Source organism: Kryptolebias marmoratus, linkage group LG22 (assembly GCF_001649575.2).
Source record: "Kryptolebias marmoratus isolate JLee-2015 linkage group LG22, ASM164957v2, whole genome shotgun sequence".
Taxonomy (NCBI): Eukaryota; Metazoa; Chordata; class Actinopteri; order Cyprinodontiformes; family Rivulidae; genus Kryptolebias; species Kryptolebias marmoratus.
This window is the reverse complement of record NC_051451.1, coordinates 24,858,671-24,880,180: the sequence shown is the minus strand read 5'-3', so window position 1 is coordinate 24,880,180 and position 21,510 is coordinate 24,858,671. Positions and strand designations below refer to the sequence as shown.

The 21,510-nt window shown below is 38.1% G+C and overlaps 1 protein-coding gene across 4 annotated transcripts in view; it reads left to right on the top strand.

The window, feature by feature from the left end:
* macrod2 (mono-ADP ribosylhydrolase 2) overlaps positions 1-21,149 on the top strand; it is a 403,284-nt gene extending 382,135 nt beyond the window's left edge. Inside the window, exons 12-18 of one of the 4 annotated variants that reach the window (XM_017412992.3) lie at positions 470-508; positions 943-987; positions 2,269-2,415; positions 3,544-3,609; positions 17,375-17,410; positions 18,316-18,369; positions 19,946-21,149. In XM_017412992.3, coding sequence (XP_017268481.1) covers positions 470-508; positions 943-987; positions 2,269-2,415; positions 3,544-3,609; positions 17,375-17,410; positions 18,316-18,369; positions 19,946-19,968 — 410 coding nt within the window. In that variant the 3' untranslated portion in view covers positions 19,969-21,149. Of the gene's footprint in view, positions 1-469; positions 509-942; positions 988-2,268; positions 2,416-3,540; positions 3,610-17,374; positions 17,411-18,315; positions 18,370-19,945 lie in introns of all 4 variants that reach the window. The other 3 variants (XM_017412991.3, XM_025005187.2, XM_017412994.3) reach the window with 3 other exon arrangements.
* The last annotated feature ends 361 nt before the right edge of the window (positions 21,150-21,510 follow it).

The window sequence follows — 21,510 nt, the reverse complement described above, 5'->3', positions numbered from 1 at the left end:
CTGGTCTGTGTTGTTTCAGCGCACTTCAGCTTAACACATCCTTTGTGTTTCAGTGGTGTTAGCAGACGGGCTCCGATGGTACACCGTGGCTTTCCCGGTGTGTTTTCAGCCTTTGTCTGGTTTAATGAAAGCAGTCTGGAGACCATATTTATTGTAACAAATATATAAGCTCCACAAAAGTTATGTAGTATATGTAGCATATTAGTGATGGTTTCATACCAGTAACTTGTGTCATAAATAAAAACCCTGTTGTGCTGGACTAATATGGAAAAAGAAAGTTTGCTAAAAGACTTAAAAAAATGGGAAACAGAGCAAAGTTTTAAAATGTGATGTCAGCTCTCCCAAAATGAATCCTGCACCAGCGGATGATGAACGCTGATGATTAGTTGCTTTGTTTTTCAACATGAGTGGCTGTCATGATTCACATTCATGCCTATTTACATGACAACTCCCCTTCCTTTCTTTTCAGGTGAAGGGAAAACTGGTGATGAAGAGGAGGGCGACAATGGTAACGTAGCTCTGCGGACCATTAACATGTGCTCAGCCTCTCTGCTCACCAGTGCTTCTTCATGTCATTTGTCATCAAAAATTGTATTTTTTTATTTGCCTTTCTGTTCTGCCTTTCTTTCCTGTACACCACCACCCTAACAAAAAGAAGTTCTCTTATCACACAAGCTTGGAACAAAGAAATCCCTCAATTATGTATGGCTTTGGAAGTGACATTCTTTCTCTTTTCTTTTTTTCCACTTAATTTATGCATGTCTTTGTGGTTCCATTGCTCTCATACTGCAGTACAAAGACAAAGCTGCACAAAGAGTTGGAATGAAAAGGCTTTTTGAGGTGATATCGAAAGCCAAGTCGATTCAACTGCAGGCGCTAGCACTGAACCCAAATGTTTTCTGCTCTGTTGATTTTTTTTTATTTTTATTTATTTATTTGTAGATGCGGGGCAAAAAGAAGATGCAGAGATGGCGAGTCAGAACCTAGGTAAAGTACAGTTTTAAGTCAAATCTCCAGCAGAAACGGGTGTGATTAGATGTGATTGTGAGTGAAGATTTCCACTACGCTACACATCACTTACTGAGAAGGGAGGAACACCTTGAACTGCCTCTTATCTCTCGAGGAAATAGAAATTGTTCAGGTTTACAAACACGCAGCTTTTTGATTTGGTTTTCAGTCCTGCTCCAAGTTTAAAGCTCAAACGTGGGCAGCCTTGTTAAAACGGGAAAAACAGCAACACAATTACTAAAAAAAACTTTAAATACATCTATACAATACCTCCCCAAGACTCAGATGTGTTTTGTTGTGCTAACACCAGGAGCTGAAAGTAAACTCAGCGAGCAAATTTGTGCATCTGTGTGTGTGCGTTAGAAATTGGCAACCATTAACTTTGAGCCAGAACCATTTCTCTTTTCTGAATATCCTCTGTGCTGCTGGTATATAATTAAGATTCTGCATTTGCATACTGGCAGCGAGCAGTGCCTCATCTCTCTTCTGTTTTTGTTTTATTCAAATCCCATGCCATTGACAGCGATTTGACAGATAGAGCCTCTCGCTACATGAATTCTGCAGATATTCCATGAGCAGGTTCTAGCAAATGCGGCCCCGGGATGCTTTCCAAGACCTAGGATGTGTAATTATCTTCTCATGAGACATAAACAGAGTTAGGACCAAGGGAGACTAAAGATTTACAGTTAGAAAAAACACCTGAAGGATAATTCAGCAGAAAATGCAGCATTATTTTAGGCTTGAGTGTGTGTTACAGATGAAAACCAGACAACATGGATCAATATGTTTTGCAATTATGTGGTGTTCAATATTTTGTAAAATGTGATATTTGTGCACAGTCTGAAATCAGCCCAAATATCTGTTCTCTTTCGCCACGTTTTACTTGTTAGTCATTTTACGCTCTTGCTTTGATCTTTAATTACTAATAATATACACATTGTAGCACAAGGTCAATGAATTTCACTTCAAAACACAAACACCAGGTACTCCCGACCCGAGTGATGCTCTTATCTCACTGTAATAAAAGCTTTTCTTTCAACAAACTAAAACATCAGCAAAAAATACTTTATTACTAACAGATTTCACTTCTTTTCTGTCAACCTTCATTCTGATGAAAGTGTTTTTTTAGTTTTCTGTCAGCAGTAATGAAGTGTGGACTCATTTTTTCTGCCACATGTTGCAGGATCTGATGTGCAGAGCTTGACTTCTGATGCCCGAGTTAATCATTCACAACATCCTGTCTTTTGTTTATTTCTCTAGATGAAAATGATCCTAATATGGAGCAAAGTCAAGAAAAGGGTAATGAAGACCAAGGCCAAGGTACAGAGGAAGATGTGAGCATGGACAATAGTGGAGACAAAGAAGACGACAAAGACACTGACATCAACGACGACCCTGAAGTCGAAGGTACATTCATGACACAAATTATTACAGAACTAAAAAAGGTCAAACTTCTTTGAATTGTATTTAATTTACTTTGCGTTGAAAGCAAAATATTCAGTAAAGCAAACAGATGTTCAGTCTGTAAAACCTCAATGGCTGTCAAAAGACAGAAGAACTCGACTGATATTTTCATTTATATCACATGATTTGACAGCAGTTCAAATTTATTTTTAAAATGAACTCTTTAAGTTCAAAAAATAAAGTCTGATGAAGAGTTATTTGCATCTTTTTCTTTAGAGGCCAGTACCTTTAGTCAAATCTGCTTTCTTGAGCACTTTGCAACAACTCCATCAGTGTTTTTGTGTTTAAAAATAAAAAACACTTTTTTGGACACATATCAAGCAACTTCTCCCTTTATGTGCCTAAATTCTAGGCAATTCTTCTGTCATTTTCCCAACAAATGAATTACACTTTCTAAGGAAAACCCACAAAACAACTTTTTTTGGTATTGTTGGGCACCATTACTGACATACAGTTGAAAAACTGTGCAAATCAAAATATAATAAAATGTGGTTTTTAGTTTTTGAGGGAAATATTTTTTTAAAGAGTGGTCTTTATTCTCCTTCACTGGTGTATTTTCTGCATACAATTTGAAAAATATACATTTTATGCAGCTAAAAACTGAACATGGACTTATTCTCTCTGTAGAGTCTGGGTGCGCACATTAAATAACAAAGGTGATCTTGTACAAAATGTGACAGGTCAAGATATATTTTTCTGACAAGCGAGTGCAATAAGTCAGTGGGACCCCACTTATGATTAAGTGTGAGGTCCTTGAAAAGATCTACAGAAATCAAATCAGCTTTAAAAATATTGCTAATAGCATATGTAGCCTTCACTGTTACATAAAATAAAAATAAAGGTCATAAATGTATAAAAACCTATTTAAAGCTTGACAAAGCTCTTTGTTAAATAACTCTTTAGGAGTGTTTGTATATTTCAGCAATATAGTTGGGGTCACGAGACGTAGAGCTTTTATTTTGAGAGTCAAAATCAGAAAATATTGACAACTACTGTAATATGTTGTCAACAAAGACAATATTGTTGTGTGCATGTAACAAGTAATAAAATGTAACCTCTGTTTTTCAGCAGAGAAACAGGAGCCTGTTGCTGAACCAGAAAATAACGACACGGCAGCCCCCAACGTGGAAATGAAAGGTAAGATCTGATTTATTTAACTATATTAGTTCTCCTCTGATTTTAAATGATTCAGTGACTCTCTATAGATGTAATTTTTTGTCCAATCTGGTGTAAGTGTTTACCTGCGTATTCAGTCAGTCAGGCCCAGTTTTGGTTGTTTTTCAGGGTTTTCTTTTGTTTTGCAAAAAGAAACGATAGATTTTAACAGAAATCCATTTTTCCAAATTCAAGTTCTGCTTCATTGTCACTTTGTTCAAGAAACAAAAACCCCGATGTGGACTAATACTCCTCAGTGTTGGAGATGTTGAAAACCTTTAAGATACAACAATCTCATACGAATGTTACAACTACAGCAGCACTGAAATACCATTTTTCTTTCTTTCTTTTAGTAGATCCTTTTATTGGTCATGAAAATGCATTCATCTTGTGTTTTAAAATCATCTAAAGCCTCAAAGCGCCGCAGTTTTCTCGTGTGAGCCTGAGCGCGGTCACACCTTTGGTTTGAACTGTGACAACTGCCTGGTTGTTCAGAAAACAGCTCTCAGAGTTTATTTCTCTTGTGAGGAGTTACTCTTCAGTGCAGAATATTTCTGCATAACAGCAGCATAAAGAATGGTTAAGGTCAATGCTCAAAGCGGGGGGAAAAAAATCTGATACTCTCTGAGGACTTTAAAAACAAGAAATATAACTTGAATCTGGTTGAAATCATATGTATAATGATTTAATTAATTTACTTTTACTAACTCATAACCAACAGCCAAGAGGGTAAAATAAAACAGCCTGATGAACTTCAGTTTGTTTTTCTATATGAAATAATTATTTGCCTCATACACTTTAAAGATTCAGAGGAATGCTGTAATGTTAGATGCAGTTTTGTTAGCAAACACATCAGGTTGTTCCATTCACTTCCAGTCAAAGTGGAGGGGTTGTGTCCCGGTTAATTGCTCGTTTCATTTTGCAACCTCAAAAGGAGGCGGGAGCCTTGCACAGAGGCTAAGTACCTGGATGTGTTGCTCCCCTCTCATGTTAAGCATCCATATCTTGTTTGACCAAGACTTAAACAGTAAGTCTGTTGGTAATTTACTTACAATGGACTATACAGTCCTTACAGTAACACTGATCAGATTCCCGGCGCTCATCTGTGCCTCTGATTGGCTACTTGTGATTAACTTTTGTTCCATGTGAGTCGTATGTTAGCTGATCCCCTGTGGTGTCCTGTGGTTAATGTCGTTTAAGATTTGGTCGTTGGTGACACTGAGTACCAGCAGATTTATGAAGTTCGGAGTACCGGCTAGTGTTCACAATGGTTTTGTGTTGAAAAGGTGTATTATGAATAAAGTCCTGGAAAAGTTTTGAGAAAGTGGCCGAAGTCAGATATGGTTTATCACTCCGTGTCATGAACCTCAACAATGTGCGTTGAAGTTGTTGTAGGCAATTTCATGTTATCTGGGAATAATTCCATGGAATCCCCTCAGCATACTGTAGTTCAAGTCATCTGAGAAGAAATTACTTTTTTTTTTCCCCTTCTGTTTGTTTACTTGTCTTTTGAGGTAGTGGTTGGAACAAATTGGCTCAAGACTCAATGCCACAGAGTAGGGAGGTCAGAAAGCATTAGGAGAAGGATTTAGGTTTTTTTAACAATAGAGAAAATCATCTGAACTAAAAAAAAAAAAAAATTTTGAGTAATCTCTTTTTTAGCTGGATGCTTATAAGTTGGTCTTTATTTATTCATGCTCTAAAAAGCCATCCATTACATACGGACATCTCTTTCAGCTCTGACCACATATTTGTCTTTATTTACCCCCAATTTTTCTGTAGCTTTTTGGTTATTAAGTGCATTCTCTAGAGCATTTAAGGTTTGCATTTTAAACCCCCAGCCACCCATCTCCCACCACTCCACTAATACAAAGGTCTGAGTCACTTTCTCACCTCTATTTCACTTTCTCTTTGACTGACATGCAATTAATTTGGAGTGAGAGTGAGCGTTCCTGATAAATCTGAGATAGCCTTCTCCATCCTCTGTGAAAAGCCAGTGGAATATATCCTACCCACACTACAGACTTTTCTTCACTGAAAAGCATCACTCCAGCCTGTTGACTGTCTTGGCTGGGCCTGCCACTATCTGTCACTGTCTTGCATACCATGAGCTGTGTACTGTGTGGCAGGCCTGTCAGGCAGTAAACAGTGGTGTCAGTCCTGATTGCAGGCAGATTGCATTTTGTATACAAAAGCAGGGCCTTGGACAGCCTGCAACCTAAACAGTTTCAGATATTAAATCTCATGCAGCCCAATAGACACTGCTTAGCCGTGCGTAACCAGCTATTCACAGGACAAGACCAAATGATTCCAGAGCCAATAGCTTTTATTAAAAATAATAACTGTAATCAGGCTGCCTACTCATAGCAATAGAGGTTAAGTCTGCTTCATTGAAAGGAGTAATAAAATGCCTCACAACGAGGGGAGGAATGAGTAATGAATCAAGCAGAATATGAAGTTGCTGCACACATTAACGCTCAAATCCTTATATGTGTGCTGTGGGAACTTCTGAGTTTTACCTTCTGCTATATTTTTTTTAGTGGAAGACTGTTGGTTAGTGGTCCATTCCCAATAACAGTTCATATAAAAAGAGCAATTAATCGGGGTTCGCTTGAAAGTCTGATTTTCATCAGTTTGTGTTGTATTATGTGTTTTATATGAATCCTTTTTTTGTAAAAACTGCAGATCAAGACAGTCTTTGATGCAAAAAAATTGTCTAATGCAAAAGTGTTGGCAGTGTAAAGGTTTATAAAATAGTGATTTCTGAGTTGTTAAAATGTACAAATTCAAACAATTAATGCAGCTTTGTTTGATTTTTATATAGCACCTTTTACAGATAAAAAAAAAACAGTGCTTCACAGTAAAAAGTAGTGCATAGATGTAAAAGATTTATGAACAGAGAAAAAAAACCTCTCATAACTGTCAATGCATTGTAAAATCAGAGGGAAGTTGATTTAAAATTATAATATTGCAATTAACTGTTGGGTTTTTTTGATTTGGGAAACACTGATCATTGAATACATTTGCCTCCATGACATGAGAATTAAAAGTAGGATAAATATGTTTTATATATGTAGCAGATCTTGACTAGCATCTAAGAAAATAAGAAACAATGAATTCAAGAGTTTGACATTTTGACCCAAAGATAACCTGAAGCTGAGACTTTAAGTTTTTAAACAAAAGAAAATAGTTTGTTTGTTTTTATGGCTGACAAACGACTGTGATTTTGATTTCCTATTATTAGCAGCACAACTCTTTGCAGTTATTTGTAAAAAAAAAAAAATCTCCAATTTATTGTAGAATTTGTGTAAATCTTATCCAGATGATAAATTTTAAGTGTGAGTATACTCGATAACACACCACCAGCTGAGCTTCACCATTTAACAAATAAATAAGAATTCTCAGAAGGAAGCAGAAAATCCATTCAGACAGAGGCTGTTAAAATACTTACGACCTGAGTCTGGATGGGTTTAGGTTGTACAATAACTGTTTAGACAGATACAAGGTTCTTGTTGGGAGCTGCTGTGTGGAGTGATGCTTTCTAATTTGTTTAAAGGTAATTGTTCAGTTGTGTACATCGACTCGTAGGTCCTCTGAGCACCTGTAGTTTCTTGTGGATGCATATATTTTACGATAACCAGCTTTCCTCCAACATCATTATAACAGGAGGTTTCACTGATTGTCCGACGGTAGTAATTGCACGTCGGAGGAAACGGTAAACACAGCCCTCGTTCCGAGAAGGCATTCTTATTTTTGCATTTGCGAGTTTTTATCAACAGTCATCACCCTGTTTTTCTCACCCAGCTCAGTGTTTCACCTTTGGAAGTGTGCATCACAGCTAAACATCTCAGTCCCACCTCAGTCACACTAAATAATACAAAGCTAAATAAGACACCTTTGTGTTTTATTCATTTTCATGTGTTAATGTAATAATCTGTTCGTTCTGCACACAGTCCCTCGTATAAAGAAAATACCCATGGTATTGTAGAGGTCATTTGCAAACATTTCATCAGTTCATATTTTTAAACCACGCCACGTCTGTTGTTTACCTTAAAGGTTTGTTTGTTCTTAACTCTTAATGCGACCAAAGTCAAGAATCCAAATATGTCCTGTGGGCTTTTCTCTTTAAAGAAAATTTCTCCAAAGTAGAACTAAGTTTAAAAAAAAAAAAACAAGTGAGGTTTTATATTTTTAATTATCCTCCACCATTTCAATCATGTGGATTAGATATCACCCAGCACAAGCAATGAGATTCTGAGCTTGATAGCTGGGATATTATAAAGACTCCCTAAATTGAATCAGAATCCAGGCAGCCTATATGTATGAATATTCATAACATAATTTCAAATGAAAATGGGGCCTACGTTGTTATTGTTTTTGAATATCTGCTCTCTAATTCTGGAGACTTGCAAGAGTGGGCAGCCTGCTTCAGTGAGCTCAATGCAACACCCATAAATTAAAATGAGACCGCCTAAAGCTAGGAATAAATAAATCTGAGTTGTGAACAGATATTGTTTTTCCTTCATGCAGTGTGATTCTCTCAAAGGAATCAATAGCTTTTGTCTTAGTTTCAGAGATAAGATTTAATAGCTGCTCAGATTCAATGCCATATAAGGAGCTCATCTTTCTTTCATATCAGGTTTTTAGCAAGTTTCACCTATAAATCATTAGCATTGTTCATGATGCGTGTTTATTGATAATGTATTACACTGCTGGTTGGTTTATTATCCAAATAGCCTTTTTTTAAAGGGACTAAAACACAGTTATTGCTAGGATTGTTCCCCAATATCTTTAAGATGTAAGCATTTCTTCTCCCATCTTTGATTAAACTTAGGTTGATGGGATGAAAGCAGGTCTTTGACTGTGGAAGACTAACACAGATTACTGCAGAGCCAAAACAATGTTATCCAGCCTCAAACCTTCTTTAATGTGATTTATTAAACTATTATTGATATTTCTTCCTTTTGATTTCTAGTTATTGTTAATGTCAGGGTATCAACACAATCCTAGGAAAGCATTTTAATAATAAACTTAAGTCAGGTAGGAGAAATGAGCTCAGCAGGTCATAACAATTTCAGTCTGAACAGAGCATCACTCCATCAAAAGATATTCCTGTATTCCTCTTTTCAGACTTATAATAGTGGTAAAACATAACATTATTTTATTTAATTGTTTCTATCTCTGAATTTTTGTCTCTGCTGTGGTGGCCAGAATGTGTTGCACATACAGCATTGATGGCGATGACTACTTCATTATCAGTGTGACTTTGTCACAACTGCTGAAAGCTCAGCTGCAACCACAAGTGCCATATGGCACACCCCCGTGTGCACGTAACGCATCAGCTCCCTACTCCCTGATATGCACAAGCAATAAAAAAATGCTTCACAACAGAGGCACAACGATCTCAGTTTAAAAACTGGCTTGGGAATTGGTTCTATTCTTCTTGTTGTTTTGTGTTATAATATTGATTTTTACATATTTAGCTTCCTCTGAGGATTGCTTTGATTGTAATAAAACAGTAAGCCAGCACAAATGGCTCTTCTTCAGCAGTTTTGCCACTGGCTATTTGAAGGTGCACGCTAAACTCTTACAGCACATTGACTCTGTATGGTGGCATTTAGACCAGTGAGTGGAATTTCTTTGTAATCCTTTGCGAGTCACATGAGATTTTTTTTTCCCCCTCTTATTTTACCAGCTTGAGTAATTATTCCCCAGAAATCATTGACATGTTTTGTCCAGAATTTGTTATTGCTAAAAGGCACTTTGCATTTATGTTCCCTCGTCTGCAGCAGCAAAAGGATTTCAAGCTTTACTTAATTGGTTGTTTTGTGGCCTTTTGTCTTAGTGTTTTGTGAGCGATGGGACACTGGTGATGTAAATCTAATTCTAAAGGGAATCACACTTTCCTGTAGCGAGTTGTCAGCACACAATTAACTTTTGGCATGAAACTTCACCCTGTAACACTTTGTGGCTCTTCGGGGAGCAGGCTGCCACTGACTGAAGACATTTGGTTATGCTTTTTAATACTGACTGGGAAAGTTAAGTAATAGTAGCTACATCAGACGCTGTGCCAGGGCGCCATGAATGAAACCAACAGCCGTATCATTATAGCTATTAAAGCAGCTTTTATCGCTGAGTTTGATTTGGCCTTTCCCCTTTCTTCTAATAATTTCAGATCACACTGCATTAAAATGACAGTGTCTTCCATTTGTGTATGGATGTAATGGTACACAAAATTAAAGGAATCAGTTTGATTGAATTTATATCCTGTAGTACAAAACCAAGCTTCTTTTTAGTTTGGAAACTTGTAAATACATAATAGAGAATCAATGGCCATTCTATCAATAAGAAAAAATGCACATTGGGCTGTAAAAGTAAATACTTTGTACAGCCATCTTTTTCAGCCCTTTTTATGGTAAAACTGCTCCAGCTCCTTTTAGTATGATAGACGTTACTTGTTTGCAGAAATTTTAAAATCACTTTAGAGAATCTCAGTTAAATTGAGGTCTGGAGTGATGCTATAGTTGAGCATTTAGGACGTCTGTCCCAGTCTGAATTTTTCTAAAAACTCAAATAGGTCTCTTTCACAAATTTCTCTATACTTTGATCCATCCAGCTTCAACTCTGACCAGTTTCTTAGTACCTGCTGATGAAAAACATTCCCACACCACTGTGAGGATTGTGTTCACCTCATAAGTGTTTGTTTGTTTGTTTTTTGCCCTATTTAACTTCATAAATCGGAAGTATTTTTTGTAAAACCATTGTTTGGAATAAATCTGAAAATCCCAGGTTGTTAGGCAACAGAATAGAATGCCAAGAGGGGTGAAAACTATTAAAACCCACTGCCTTTCAGCTTTAGAACTGCAAAAAGTAACACTTCTTTTACTCTGTTTTGCCAACACTGACGACAAAGTTATCTCATTGTGGCAATGACAGCACAACAAAATATGGTTATAAATATTAATTAACACGTGTGCCTCATTTATGCTGCAAATTAAGAAAATGCAACCAAAAACATCATTTTTTGGGTTGACTAAAGAGGGATGAATATGGATGGGGTAGACTTGTTACTATGGTGACAATTGAACCTACTGACTGACAGGGACGTTGAGCTAAAATTTTGGTTGTTTTGTTTGGATGCTCATTTGTTTGTTTGCCTTGCAATTCATGTATTATTACAGATGGTATCCTCCATCTCCATTTCATAATGTCTTTCTTTTGATGAGAAACACAGGACTCTGGTCACTTAGCGACCAAGTCTAGACCCACAATGTGTATACCGTCCATTACGTTGGTCACCTCTGGCCCAAAAGCCTGCTTCAAAGAAAGGGGGCTGCATCTAACAGGCTACATAGGACACACTTCTCTGCTCTGCTTTGAAGCTCCTCTTTTGATCAGCTCTCTTCTACTGTCTCTACCCACTGTTTGAGTCACAAAAACGGCAAATGAATCGATTCTATGCACAGGCAATATTTGTCAGCCAGCAACAAATGTGCCTTTTAAAAGTCTGAAGCATATCTCAAACATACACAGTGATCCTTATTATGGGATAACATTGGCTTCTATTCGGTTTGTGCAATTAAATGCAAACCTTAGAGCTATCATTAATTATTAGCTTAACTGAAACCCTAAATTAAACTTATTTCACACCCTGATCCTAGCGTAGAATCCAGAACTGAAACTGTCTCAGCAAGACTGATCTTTGGTCCTCATAAGTAGCCCTGGTCCTAAAGGATTGGTGCTTATACCAGGAAAGTTCCTAATGAGGTAACAAAAACAAGAAGGCACAGACAGATAGAAAAGACTGAGTGCTGTAATTTTGGTCTGACTTTCTTGAGGATGATTTGATCTGAAAGACACGAACAACAAACTTGTTCAAAACTTGGACATTATTGCTTTTGACTGTTTGCTTCACTGGCTTATATTTTTCATATACTGACTCTCTTTATCTTATAGAGCAAGTCCTTTTAAAAAGTAAAACGTATGAAGTGTTATGTGAAGATCCAGTGATAGTGCAGCTTCATTTAGGAATTAATGGACTAGTCAAACCAGAAGAAATTACCGCCTGCTATTTTCAAATGTGGTTGTGTTTTAAGGATTAAATCTTTCGAATAAAAACAACCTATAGTTGATTAATTCAAAGACCATTTGCAGTCGTTCGTATAGTACTGTAAAATATCACATCTGTATGACCAAGCTGATATTAAAGGGTGACCTCAGTTGGTCACAGAAAATGGTGTTTTAGAAAAGCACAAACATTTTGATTCTTTTAACGTCTCATGCAGCATCTTAAATGTTCGCCGTTACATCTTTATCACTTTCGAACTCCACTGCTGACACATGGTTATGGTGGCCCTGTTGGGCGGATCAATCGGCCTAACTGTGACCTTTCACTGACAGACAAGCTGATTTGTCGGGGTTCTTGGTTTCACTATAGTCTAGACACGCACTTTGATTATATTGAGCAGCCCAATCCATGATCTTCTGTGGAAAACCTTGAGCTGCTCTAAAGAGGCATCACTTCAAAACTGCAAATCAATGCATAAACTGCAAAGCTGGCAGTGTCCTGACGAACACACAAACATCCAGGTCTTCTTCTGCAGATAACACTCCCTGCTCTTAACACCTCCCTCAGTGGTGGTGTGTCCCCATTTTATTTTATCACAGTGGTTAGCCACATCACCCAGTGTCACATTCACTGCTCCACAGCAAGACAGTCTGTGCCTTGTTATAACAAACCACAAAAGGTATTGAAAACAGCAGCGGGCAGCTGCCTGCAGCGGAGCCTCTAGCAGCACAAGGAGAGTCTAAAGATTATGTAAAGTATTTCAGTGAGTGATGAGAACGGAGCAGGCCACCACTGACAGCAGGTTTAGCAGGTATGTAGGTCACACAGGGGGAGGTCTCTTTTGCATTATTACCTTCCGTGTCTATTTTTGTGTTGTCGTCTTCACTTAATCAGTTATTCACTTATTCCTTTCATGTCTGTGTATCTCAGTGCTCCGGCTCTTTTTTTAAAACTCTTCTGTAGTCTTCTGACAGACCATGGTGACTGTCTCACACTATTTTGGTTAAAGTACAGAATAAAACATACCTAAAAGAGAGATTACAAGTAAAAGACACAGCCAGCAGAGAGAACTTTTTTTACAGGACAGTGTCTTATAAAAGACACACCAGTGGTCATTTTGCCCTCTTTTGCAACATATGTTGTCAGCTGTACCTCCTTTCTCTCTTTCCATCACATGCTGCCTTCTAATCATCTTCCCGTCTCTCTGAGCAATAGCTTAAAGCCCAAAGCAGATGGTGTCCTGTTCTCCTTTCACTCATTCAGAGTACTTTGTGTTTTCTCATCTTGTCAAGCATGGCTCAGGCTTGTGTAATGAGCTTGGGTCTATTCAGTCTGTTTAGAGAACCCTGACCCAACTTGGATCCACCCCACCACAAGGTTACCCAAACCCACAGGGGAGCACAATGCTACTTAGTGTCCACAACCCCTTGGCCTTTTCTTAAGCAGAAGAAAGCCAGAATATTAATGAAGACTCTTGGCTTTTCAGGAGGATAACAGTGGAGAGGGGCAGTCACAGTGTTTACCGAACAGGCTTGTTTTCATCTCCCCAGCCCGCAGGTCACAGCTCAGGGCTCTTTAATTGGCTCAGATTGTCAGTGTTTCATCTCAAGAAAAAGAAAACTCCAGCTATCAAATGCTGGCACACCCCCCTTTCTCACAAAATCCTTTTTACTCAATGTTTCAAGAGAGGCAGCTCATGCAGTTAAGCCATTTCCACAAGCCTGCACTACAAATTTAACATTAACATATGAAAATGGGCTGCTTTCCACATTTACCAGCTCATTAGTTCTTTTGGTTGGGCATTTGTTGAAGTCCACCCGCTCTTGTTTTGCTTGAGCAGGGATGTCTTTGATTATCTCTGCAGCAGGCATACCAGGCCCAAAGCTATTAGTCCATGTAAAGTTCAATGAGAGGCTCTTTGATACTTGTTTAATATACATAGCTCAATACAGTCCAGACCCAAGGCCCTCAAAGACCACCCAGTTTACATTTTGAAATTAATCTTGTTCCCATCTCCTAGAAGAACTGGAGCTTCGACAGATACTGGTGCTGACCCTGACATTTTCTTTTTCTTTTCTCTCTCTGTGACCTGTCCAGGTGTTTCACAAAACAAAGTCTATACTGAAGGAAAAAATAGAAAAACTTTAGTCTAGGCCTTTTACAGCAAATACCAAGCATCTACTGGGAGGAAAAAGTATGCAGTCGTTGGTTTTCAGTAGGTCATGAACTGAGAGTGTGACGGGTCATGTTCATTGTTTGACTGGGAGCAGCTGGACACCTGTGTGATCCGCTGGAGATCAAATCTCCAGGACCTGTTTAAACACAGCACACCAGTCTGCCAAACCATGGTTTGGTGATCAAATGAAGTGAAGAAATTCTCCTGGGGAAGTGACACTGCAGGGCACAAACGCTTTTACACCTCCATACCTCCATTGATTTTTTTTTTTCTTTTGCCCACCAATAAAAAAGAGGAGTTGAATTAAAGTCAGTGACATGTCCTGTGGCTGAGGGACAAAGAGAACCTCCTGTTCTGCCCAAAGCTCCTGTCTGGAACATTAAGCAGAGACGATCCCAAGCTGCCATGTGGGTGACCCACAGGGATGGCCTCCTCTGTGGGCTGACTGAGCCTGAATGACAAGACCATTAAAACTGGTGCAAAAGCAGAACTGTTGGTGAAATGCTCTATGGTGACAATGAGACAAGGAGGAAATCTATCACAGAGAAGCTACTGCTAATCAAACGTATGTAATTTATTCAAACCGTACTAAAAAAATGTTCTTTTGGCACTGCCGCCCAGTTCAAACACGTTTCTCTGCTGTGGCTGATTATTGTTCTCCAGAGCACTAATGCTGACCAACAAAACACTAACTACCTCTTGTCTTATAAATGAATGGAGGGTAGGGGGAATGTAATTTTCTGCTTGTCTGCAGATGAGGGTGACTTATGCCCAACTCCCTTCCTTCCTTTCCCGTGTGGAAATGTGAGCACATGCACAATTTCCATCATCCTGAAGGCTAAAGTGATATAAAATGTTACATACTGTTAAAGTTTTACAAATTTTTTAAAAGTTTTATTTAAGTAGTTGGCTTCTGTTCAATACTAAATTAAAGGTCCAGCATTCCTTAAAAGAATGCATATCGCTCACCACCCTTCATGCCAGTGTTTTATACTAAGATCATCTTCGGTTCAGAAATTATGTCCGACCTTGGAAATAACATTATGTGATACTGCACGATCTGTTTGTACTCGGAGTATGTGTTGTAAATGTGTAAATCAGCTACTACAACATCAAACTTTAGCTCAGTAACTGCAAAGTTTGTTTTGGGGTAGACTAAGGCTGATTAGCTGTGGCAGCCATCTTAAATTGAGGGTTGACTCCAAGAGTTAATCAATTGTAGAGAGTTTCATTAAAAATTTGTTCAGTGGTTCATGAGATATTTTGCTGACAGATGGGCAAAGACAGTTTCCCTCTGCCTTAGGGTGATAAGAAACTAGTCTTCATCTGTGTATCATGATTAGATTTGTAGAATCGGATCAAATGCTCCTTTCAGAGTTTCATTACCTGGCAGCTTTGCAGGGTTTGTCTCTGTGGAACAGTAAGGGCTCAGTTTTCTGTTCAGTTTACTGCCGTTCTCGTCTTTTTTCTGCCCTCAGCTCGCTGCGCCTCTCCTTCACCAGAAGACAGAGGCCCGTTTTTCTCTCTTCCCCCGTCTTGTTTATGTGTTTACCGCAGCACTCTCAGATCCTTTTCTAAATGATAGCCCCGCCGCTCTCAGCACACAGGAGCCAAATTAGAGGCCGAGAAAGAACAATGTTGCTGCTCCCTCAGAGCTCCGGGCAGGCGGTGGGAATCTGGAGCCACATTGAACTGAAATTGTGAACATTTTTGGTTTGTTTTGATTAGTGCTGGATATTAAAGGAGCAGGACGGTACCTTAGCACCAAGACTGTAATGTTTTTACCTTGGAGGGAAAACGCAAGAAGCATCTGGAATGAGGCGAGTGCTTCTGTGTGCTCCTTCTGCACACGTCAAGGCTTTGTTCTAACGTTAAACTTCGAGCTTTAATACAAATTAGGTGGTTAGATGAGAAATATGCTTTAGTAGCTTATCAGTTTATTATTTAGTACAATAAAGATCAATTCATTGTTTTTGTGTGTCTGTTAGCAAAATATCTCACGAACCACTGGAAGGACTTTAATAAAACGTTCAGGAAATAATTACTGGATGTGATTCTACAACTGAATGACTTCAGGTGTCAACCCAATTTAAGATGGCTGCCACTGCCAACTGACCTTAGAAAACAAAAATGGCTGTAACTCAGTTAATTTTAGAGATATTGAACTAAAATTTAATGTGGCAGTAGCTGAGAGTCATTTACACTATATATGTATCATGATATTGCACAAGATTTTACATAACAGTATTTAAAATACTTTTAGCATGAAAGGCAGTGGGCAATATGCATTCCTTCATTTATAACAAAGTCTAAGATGTTGAAAGATAATTCTGGATCCTCACAAGTTATTCTTTTCATATCAATTATCTGAAGCAAAAGCAAGACTGCTTTTAGGCATTAAACTTTCTGTACAGAAAACCTCTCCAAGCATTCTTTAATTCTAACATTGCAGTTGTGATCAGACGAAAAGGAACCAGACTGGAAACTAGGAGAAGATCCTTCCAAATCTTTTTTAAACATACAAATCATATTTTTGCAGTGAGGACAGTTCAGATTAAAAGGTCAGAAAAAATAAAGCCAGAAACTGTTGTTGCTTCATCCTTCCTGCTTCTCAGCAGTCTGTTCCTGACCCAGTGGGTGTCTTCAAAAGCAGGAATTCATTCAAAAATGTTGCAACAGATTAAATGCTAAAAAAGCAGAGAAGGTGATGTTGCTATAACCGGCAGTTCATGGATCAAACTGCCACAGAAACAAAGGTTTCAGGGTACCCACAGATTGTCTGTAACATTGTATGTGCATCCAAACCTACAAATTACACACAGGAGCCTGTTTTTTTCCCCCAAGTTATTAAATAACCTCGACTACAGACTTGTATCAATAAACATACAGAACAATGACAACTCTTTGAATTCCTCACATTCTTCTATCGTGTCTAAGCAGTTGTATTTGTTTACATTATCACAAGACTGCCTGGGGAGAGCGGTTATTTTTATGATGTGCTTTGTTTGGATGATTGTTGTTGCAAAGAAGGAAATGCGGAGGTTTGCTCAGGGAGTGACGATAAAGGAGTTGTGTGACTACAAAGGTAACAAGTAGAATGGGGTGTGTGTGTGTGTGCAGGGGAGGGTAAGAAGGGTCTCAGGCTGCCTAACAGGAATGGCAGTCTGTAATTAATTTTGCATGAGTCTCTCTTCCCTTCTTGTGTTTGTTTTGTTCTTTTTGTGAAGTATAACTCTTTGGCAGTGCAGTTCCAGGCATGGAAGATAAAGCATCCTGACAAAAAAATAAATAAATGAAGTTGCTTTAAAATTATTGGACTGGTTTAAAAAAATTTTAACAGGAAATAATTTGTTAAGAACTACGGTTTTGACTTTAAGTAGCAAGCAGTGTATATTGGGCAGCAATTACGTTTAATAGGGTGTTTTTAACAATTACATATACACATGCATGATCTGACTTTCAAAATTCCTGATGTTTGTTTCAATATGTGCTCTGCATTACAGATGAACCTGAGAATAAAGCTGACACCAGCATCAACAGTGAGTAGATGTAATGGCTTTCTATGTAAACCACAATCTTCTTACCTCTGTCTTATTTAAATCCTGTCCATTTTTCTCATTTATAACGCAAAACAATACTTATAAACTTTCTGATTTAAGATGGTAGCTGTTAGGGACATGAAGATTAACAGATTTGTGTCATTTGATGCATCTGGACATTTGGGATTAAATATAGATGCATGAGTTCATTAGGTCTTTGTACCAATAAAATCTGATCCATTTAGTTTTCTTTTTACACATTCATTATAAAAACAGGTTCCTTTTTTTTCTGGCTGCATTTCCTGCTGTATCATCTTCTCTTTACAGCTTAGGAGGACAATTGCCCCAGCAAACACTGAGAATGTGCTAAAAGCAAAATAAATCAACTAATATTCTGAGAAAAATAATGCTAACTTGGGTTTTATTATTTATATGGTTGAAATTTTTGATTTTACTCTATGCGGAGTCACTAAAAGAGTATTAATACATCTGCTGCTGACAGGCTTATTAATTTTGCACAAAGCTCATTTTTTTAAAAATTGGCAGTAAATAACTAGTCTCAATAATTGACATAGGACCATTTATTTGCTTTGCTGTTCATATATCTTTGGGGAATCAGATAATTGACAATATTAAGTTAAATATTGTATCTGTCACAGACTAAAGACACACAACCCTAGCAGCTAGCATCAGAAGTTATATAGTCATGTAAAAGAAAAACTGATGTTTACTTTGAGGTCAATTCTGCACCACACAAACAGTTGCATGGACTTTATAGTTTTGCTCAACTTAATTTACAAGCTTGACAAAGCAGAAATTGTTGCGTTAAAATGCAGCAGAGAATTACAGGCAACAGATTGCTCGATTTTCATTGCTCATAAACCTCTTTGTCCCCCCCCCTCCAGAGGAGGTAGAAAAAGCAGCTGATTCGAATGAAACTGAAAGCATTCAGCCCAAAGGTAAGAACATGTTGACTCACAGGTGCGCACTTATCTCACACACATCTCTGTTTTCAAGAAGATTCTTATTAGTGACCACAGCTGCAGAGTTAAAATCTTCTTTTAAAAAACTCATCAGCTCTGTGCAGCTGATTCTTTTGCCCAATTTCCCCATCTGTCTCTATCTCCTCGTCTCTGTAGGAGCAGGCAGCAGGCAGGCACTTTCTGCTCCTCTAGGGCCAAATGCATTTGTAAATCTGCTCTACTGTAACTAAAACCCTGATATTTTGGTACAAAGTTGTCAGCCCGTCTTTGGAGATTGAATCTGATAAATTACCTGGAAACGCAACTACCAGACTTTAATAAATCAACCTTAAAATGTATATTATTTTAACACGCAGCCACCTCAGACTATAGGGGCAACATTCATGCCAATAAATCACATCTGATAAGGATACTTTGCTGTTGTTATTCTCAGATTTCTGTTGAGATTTAGAGTAATAAGATGGCGTGTAATTTGAAAGTTGACATATATGGAAGGTGTTTTGAATTTCGAAGAGTCGTTAAGTCAGAAAGGGAGATTTAGATTTGGGCATCATGGAGTTTTCAGGTAGAGGGGGGGGGGGAATCATTAAGCATCTGCTTTGAACAGATTGTTGGGGTTGAATAAATAGGACAGGCTAGCAGCATATGAAATAAGTTGGCAGAGACGCACAGGTTGGTGTAGAAAAGAAAAAGCTCAAAGAATGGCAGACAAAAGCACCAGAGAAGAAAAAGGGTTGCTGTTGAACAACAGTCAGGATCAAGGTGGGATGTTGTATGATGAAGCTGGCCAGCATATAATGTGCTTTTAAATTTTGCCAGAGTACAACATTAGAGAATCACAATGTGCAGCCCTGTTTTTTGAACAAAGGTAATGGGTTATTTTAATTTCACAAAAGATTCATTGCCTTCCAAAAAGAAAAAAGGCTGGAGAAATGGCCCATCCTCTGTCGGTTTATCAGTCTCTAATTCACAATTTTTGCTGATTACATTTAGACTGAAAACTGGGCATTCTATGCTAGTGTTTGATTTGCATTTTTCTTTAGTTTTCATTTAATAAGCATTGTTGAGAAAGATCACTCAGAAGAAGCTGGCATCTGTGAAAAAACAGTTTCCATGAACTACATCAAATGGGGCAGTTTGAAAGGGTTTCCTTCAGTAGCTTTCCAGATATATTGCTATGCAGGTACGCGCTCAATGTAAACAAAGCGCTCAGCTAAATTCGCCTGCTTGTGAGTAATGCCATTTAATTAAGTAGACTGCTATAAGTGGAAGCTTGTAATCAATCAGTCTGGGCTGAAGAACTTGTATAAATGGCTCATCTTTTTGTATTTTTTGCATATGCATTTCTAAAATTTTACAAGTGACATATTACTGTATACACAATGTCATGACATCACCATACTCTTTAAGGAAAATTAGGGGACAAAGAGACCAGCTAAAAAATCTGATTTGTTAGCCATAAATCTTTGCAAAGATGCAAATTCTCTCTTCATGGGTTAGCGTCTCAATAACAACCATAAAAATGAACATGCTATCTGTGTTTCCTGTCCAGATGCAACTGAGAACAAAGAATGACCAGCTGAGAGGGGGAACAATCAACCTCATCTGACAGCCAGCAAACTGTGCAAGGCCAACCACACTGGTGTCAGAGCGTCAGAATCGGCTCTGACACTGGCCCAGGACAACCAGTTCCCACACAAGATGCTCACATTCCCGACTTTACTTTGCTTCCCCCCTCTTTGCTAGAAAAAAAAACTTTCTTCCCTCAAGTATGTATGTACTGTATGTATCTGTACAAAACCTTACTATAGGACTTGAACATATCAACCAGAAAAGATGAGCCATACTTCACTGTGTGTTAGGAGTCATACATCATTTTGCCAGCAGGGTGCAATGAGATAAATCAGGTTAGTCTGTTTTATTTGATGAAACCCACTGTGAGAGCACGGTTTGTCAGAGGACAGCAGCCACGGCTCCTACATGTTGATACTTCTGGCTGGATGATGTTTAACATCCACCTTCCTTTAGTTCTTACAACTCAGACCTGTTTCTACAGTCATTGTGGCATTAAACTCCTGCATCTGCGAGGCTTTTCAGAGTGCACCACACTTAACACCTGCTCTGTCTCCTCACGCGTTGGTGCACCTCCAAGTCAAGTTAGCCAGTAGTTGTAAGGCAATGTGCCACTCCAAGGCATTTTATCTGTTAACATCCCAGATCACGCACAGAAGTGAGGATGTGAGTGTCTCTTGACAAATCGATTACGTTTTTTTTCCCCCCTACCCATCTTTTCTTTGCCATTTCAAGTGCATGCCAGAAAATTCATTTGAATTTTCATCAACTTAAACAAGAACTACAGTCTTCTTCGCTCTTGCTTGTCTCCTTTCCAGATTGTCTCTAATTGTATGGAAGGAATCTGCCTTATTTCATATCAAAAATCACTACCACAGACATTAGGACTTGGTCCAAGTCTGAATTCTTGGTTGTGTATTGCTTGCAGATGGTTTGTATTTTTATTTACATCATGTAATGGCTATAACCTGTTGGTAATCATTTCTTTTCTCTCAGTTGATTTTAAAAAAAGGGTTTTGGTTTTTTTAATTGTTGGTATGATTCATTTATTATTTTTAGTGGTGCCATACTAAAGATCCGATAAACTACAGTTCTATGAAATGATGATGATGCCTTCATACTTTGATGTTTGCTTTGCTAAACTATAACAGAACCAACTAATAAAGTTTAAAATGGAAACCATCTGTCATTTTGTAATGTCTTATTTATATTCTTTTAGCAAACTAAATGAGCTGATTTCCTTATTCGACAAATGTAAAAGTATCCAGTTGTGTATTCTGGTACACAGAAACAATTAATCTGTCCTGTACTCTTGTATGTTCACTCTTTGGCCCTCAGGCTTTTTCCTGCATCGAATGAGACAATCTTTTACATCCTCCTTTTCCCCTGTTGGAGAGATTTGCTTATATCAGGAGACCTCAAATGTTTTTGTACTCAGATTCTCATCAAATAATCCCTCCAGTCAGCCATGGAAATGTTAAACAACCTATCCAATTTTTACAAATTGTGTTTATAAAGAGTTCAGCTGTTTTGAAGTGTGGTTCT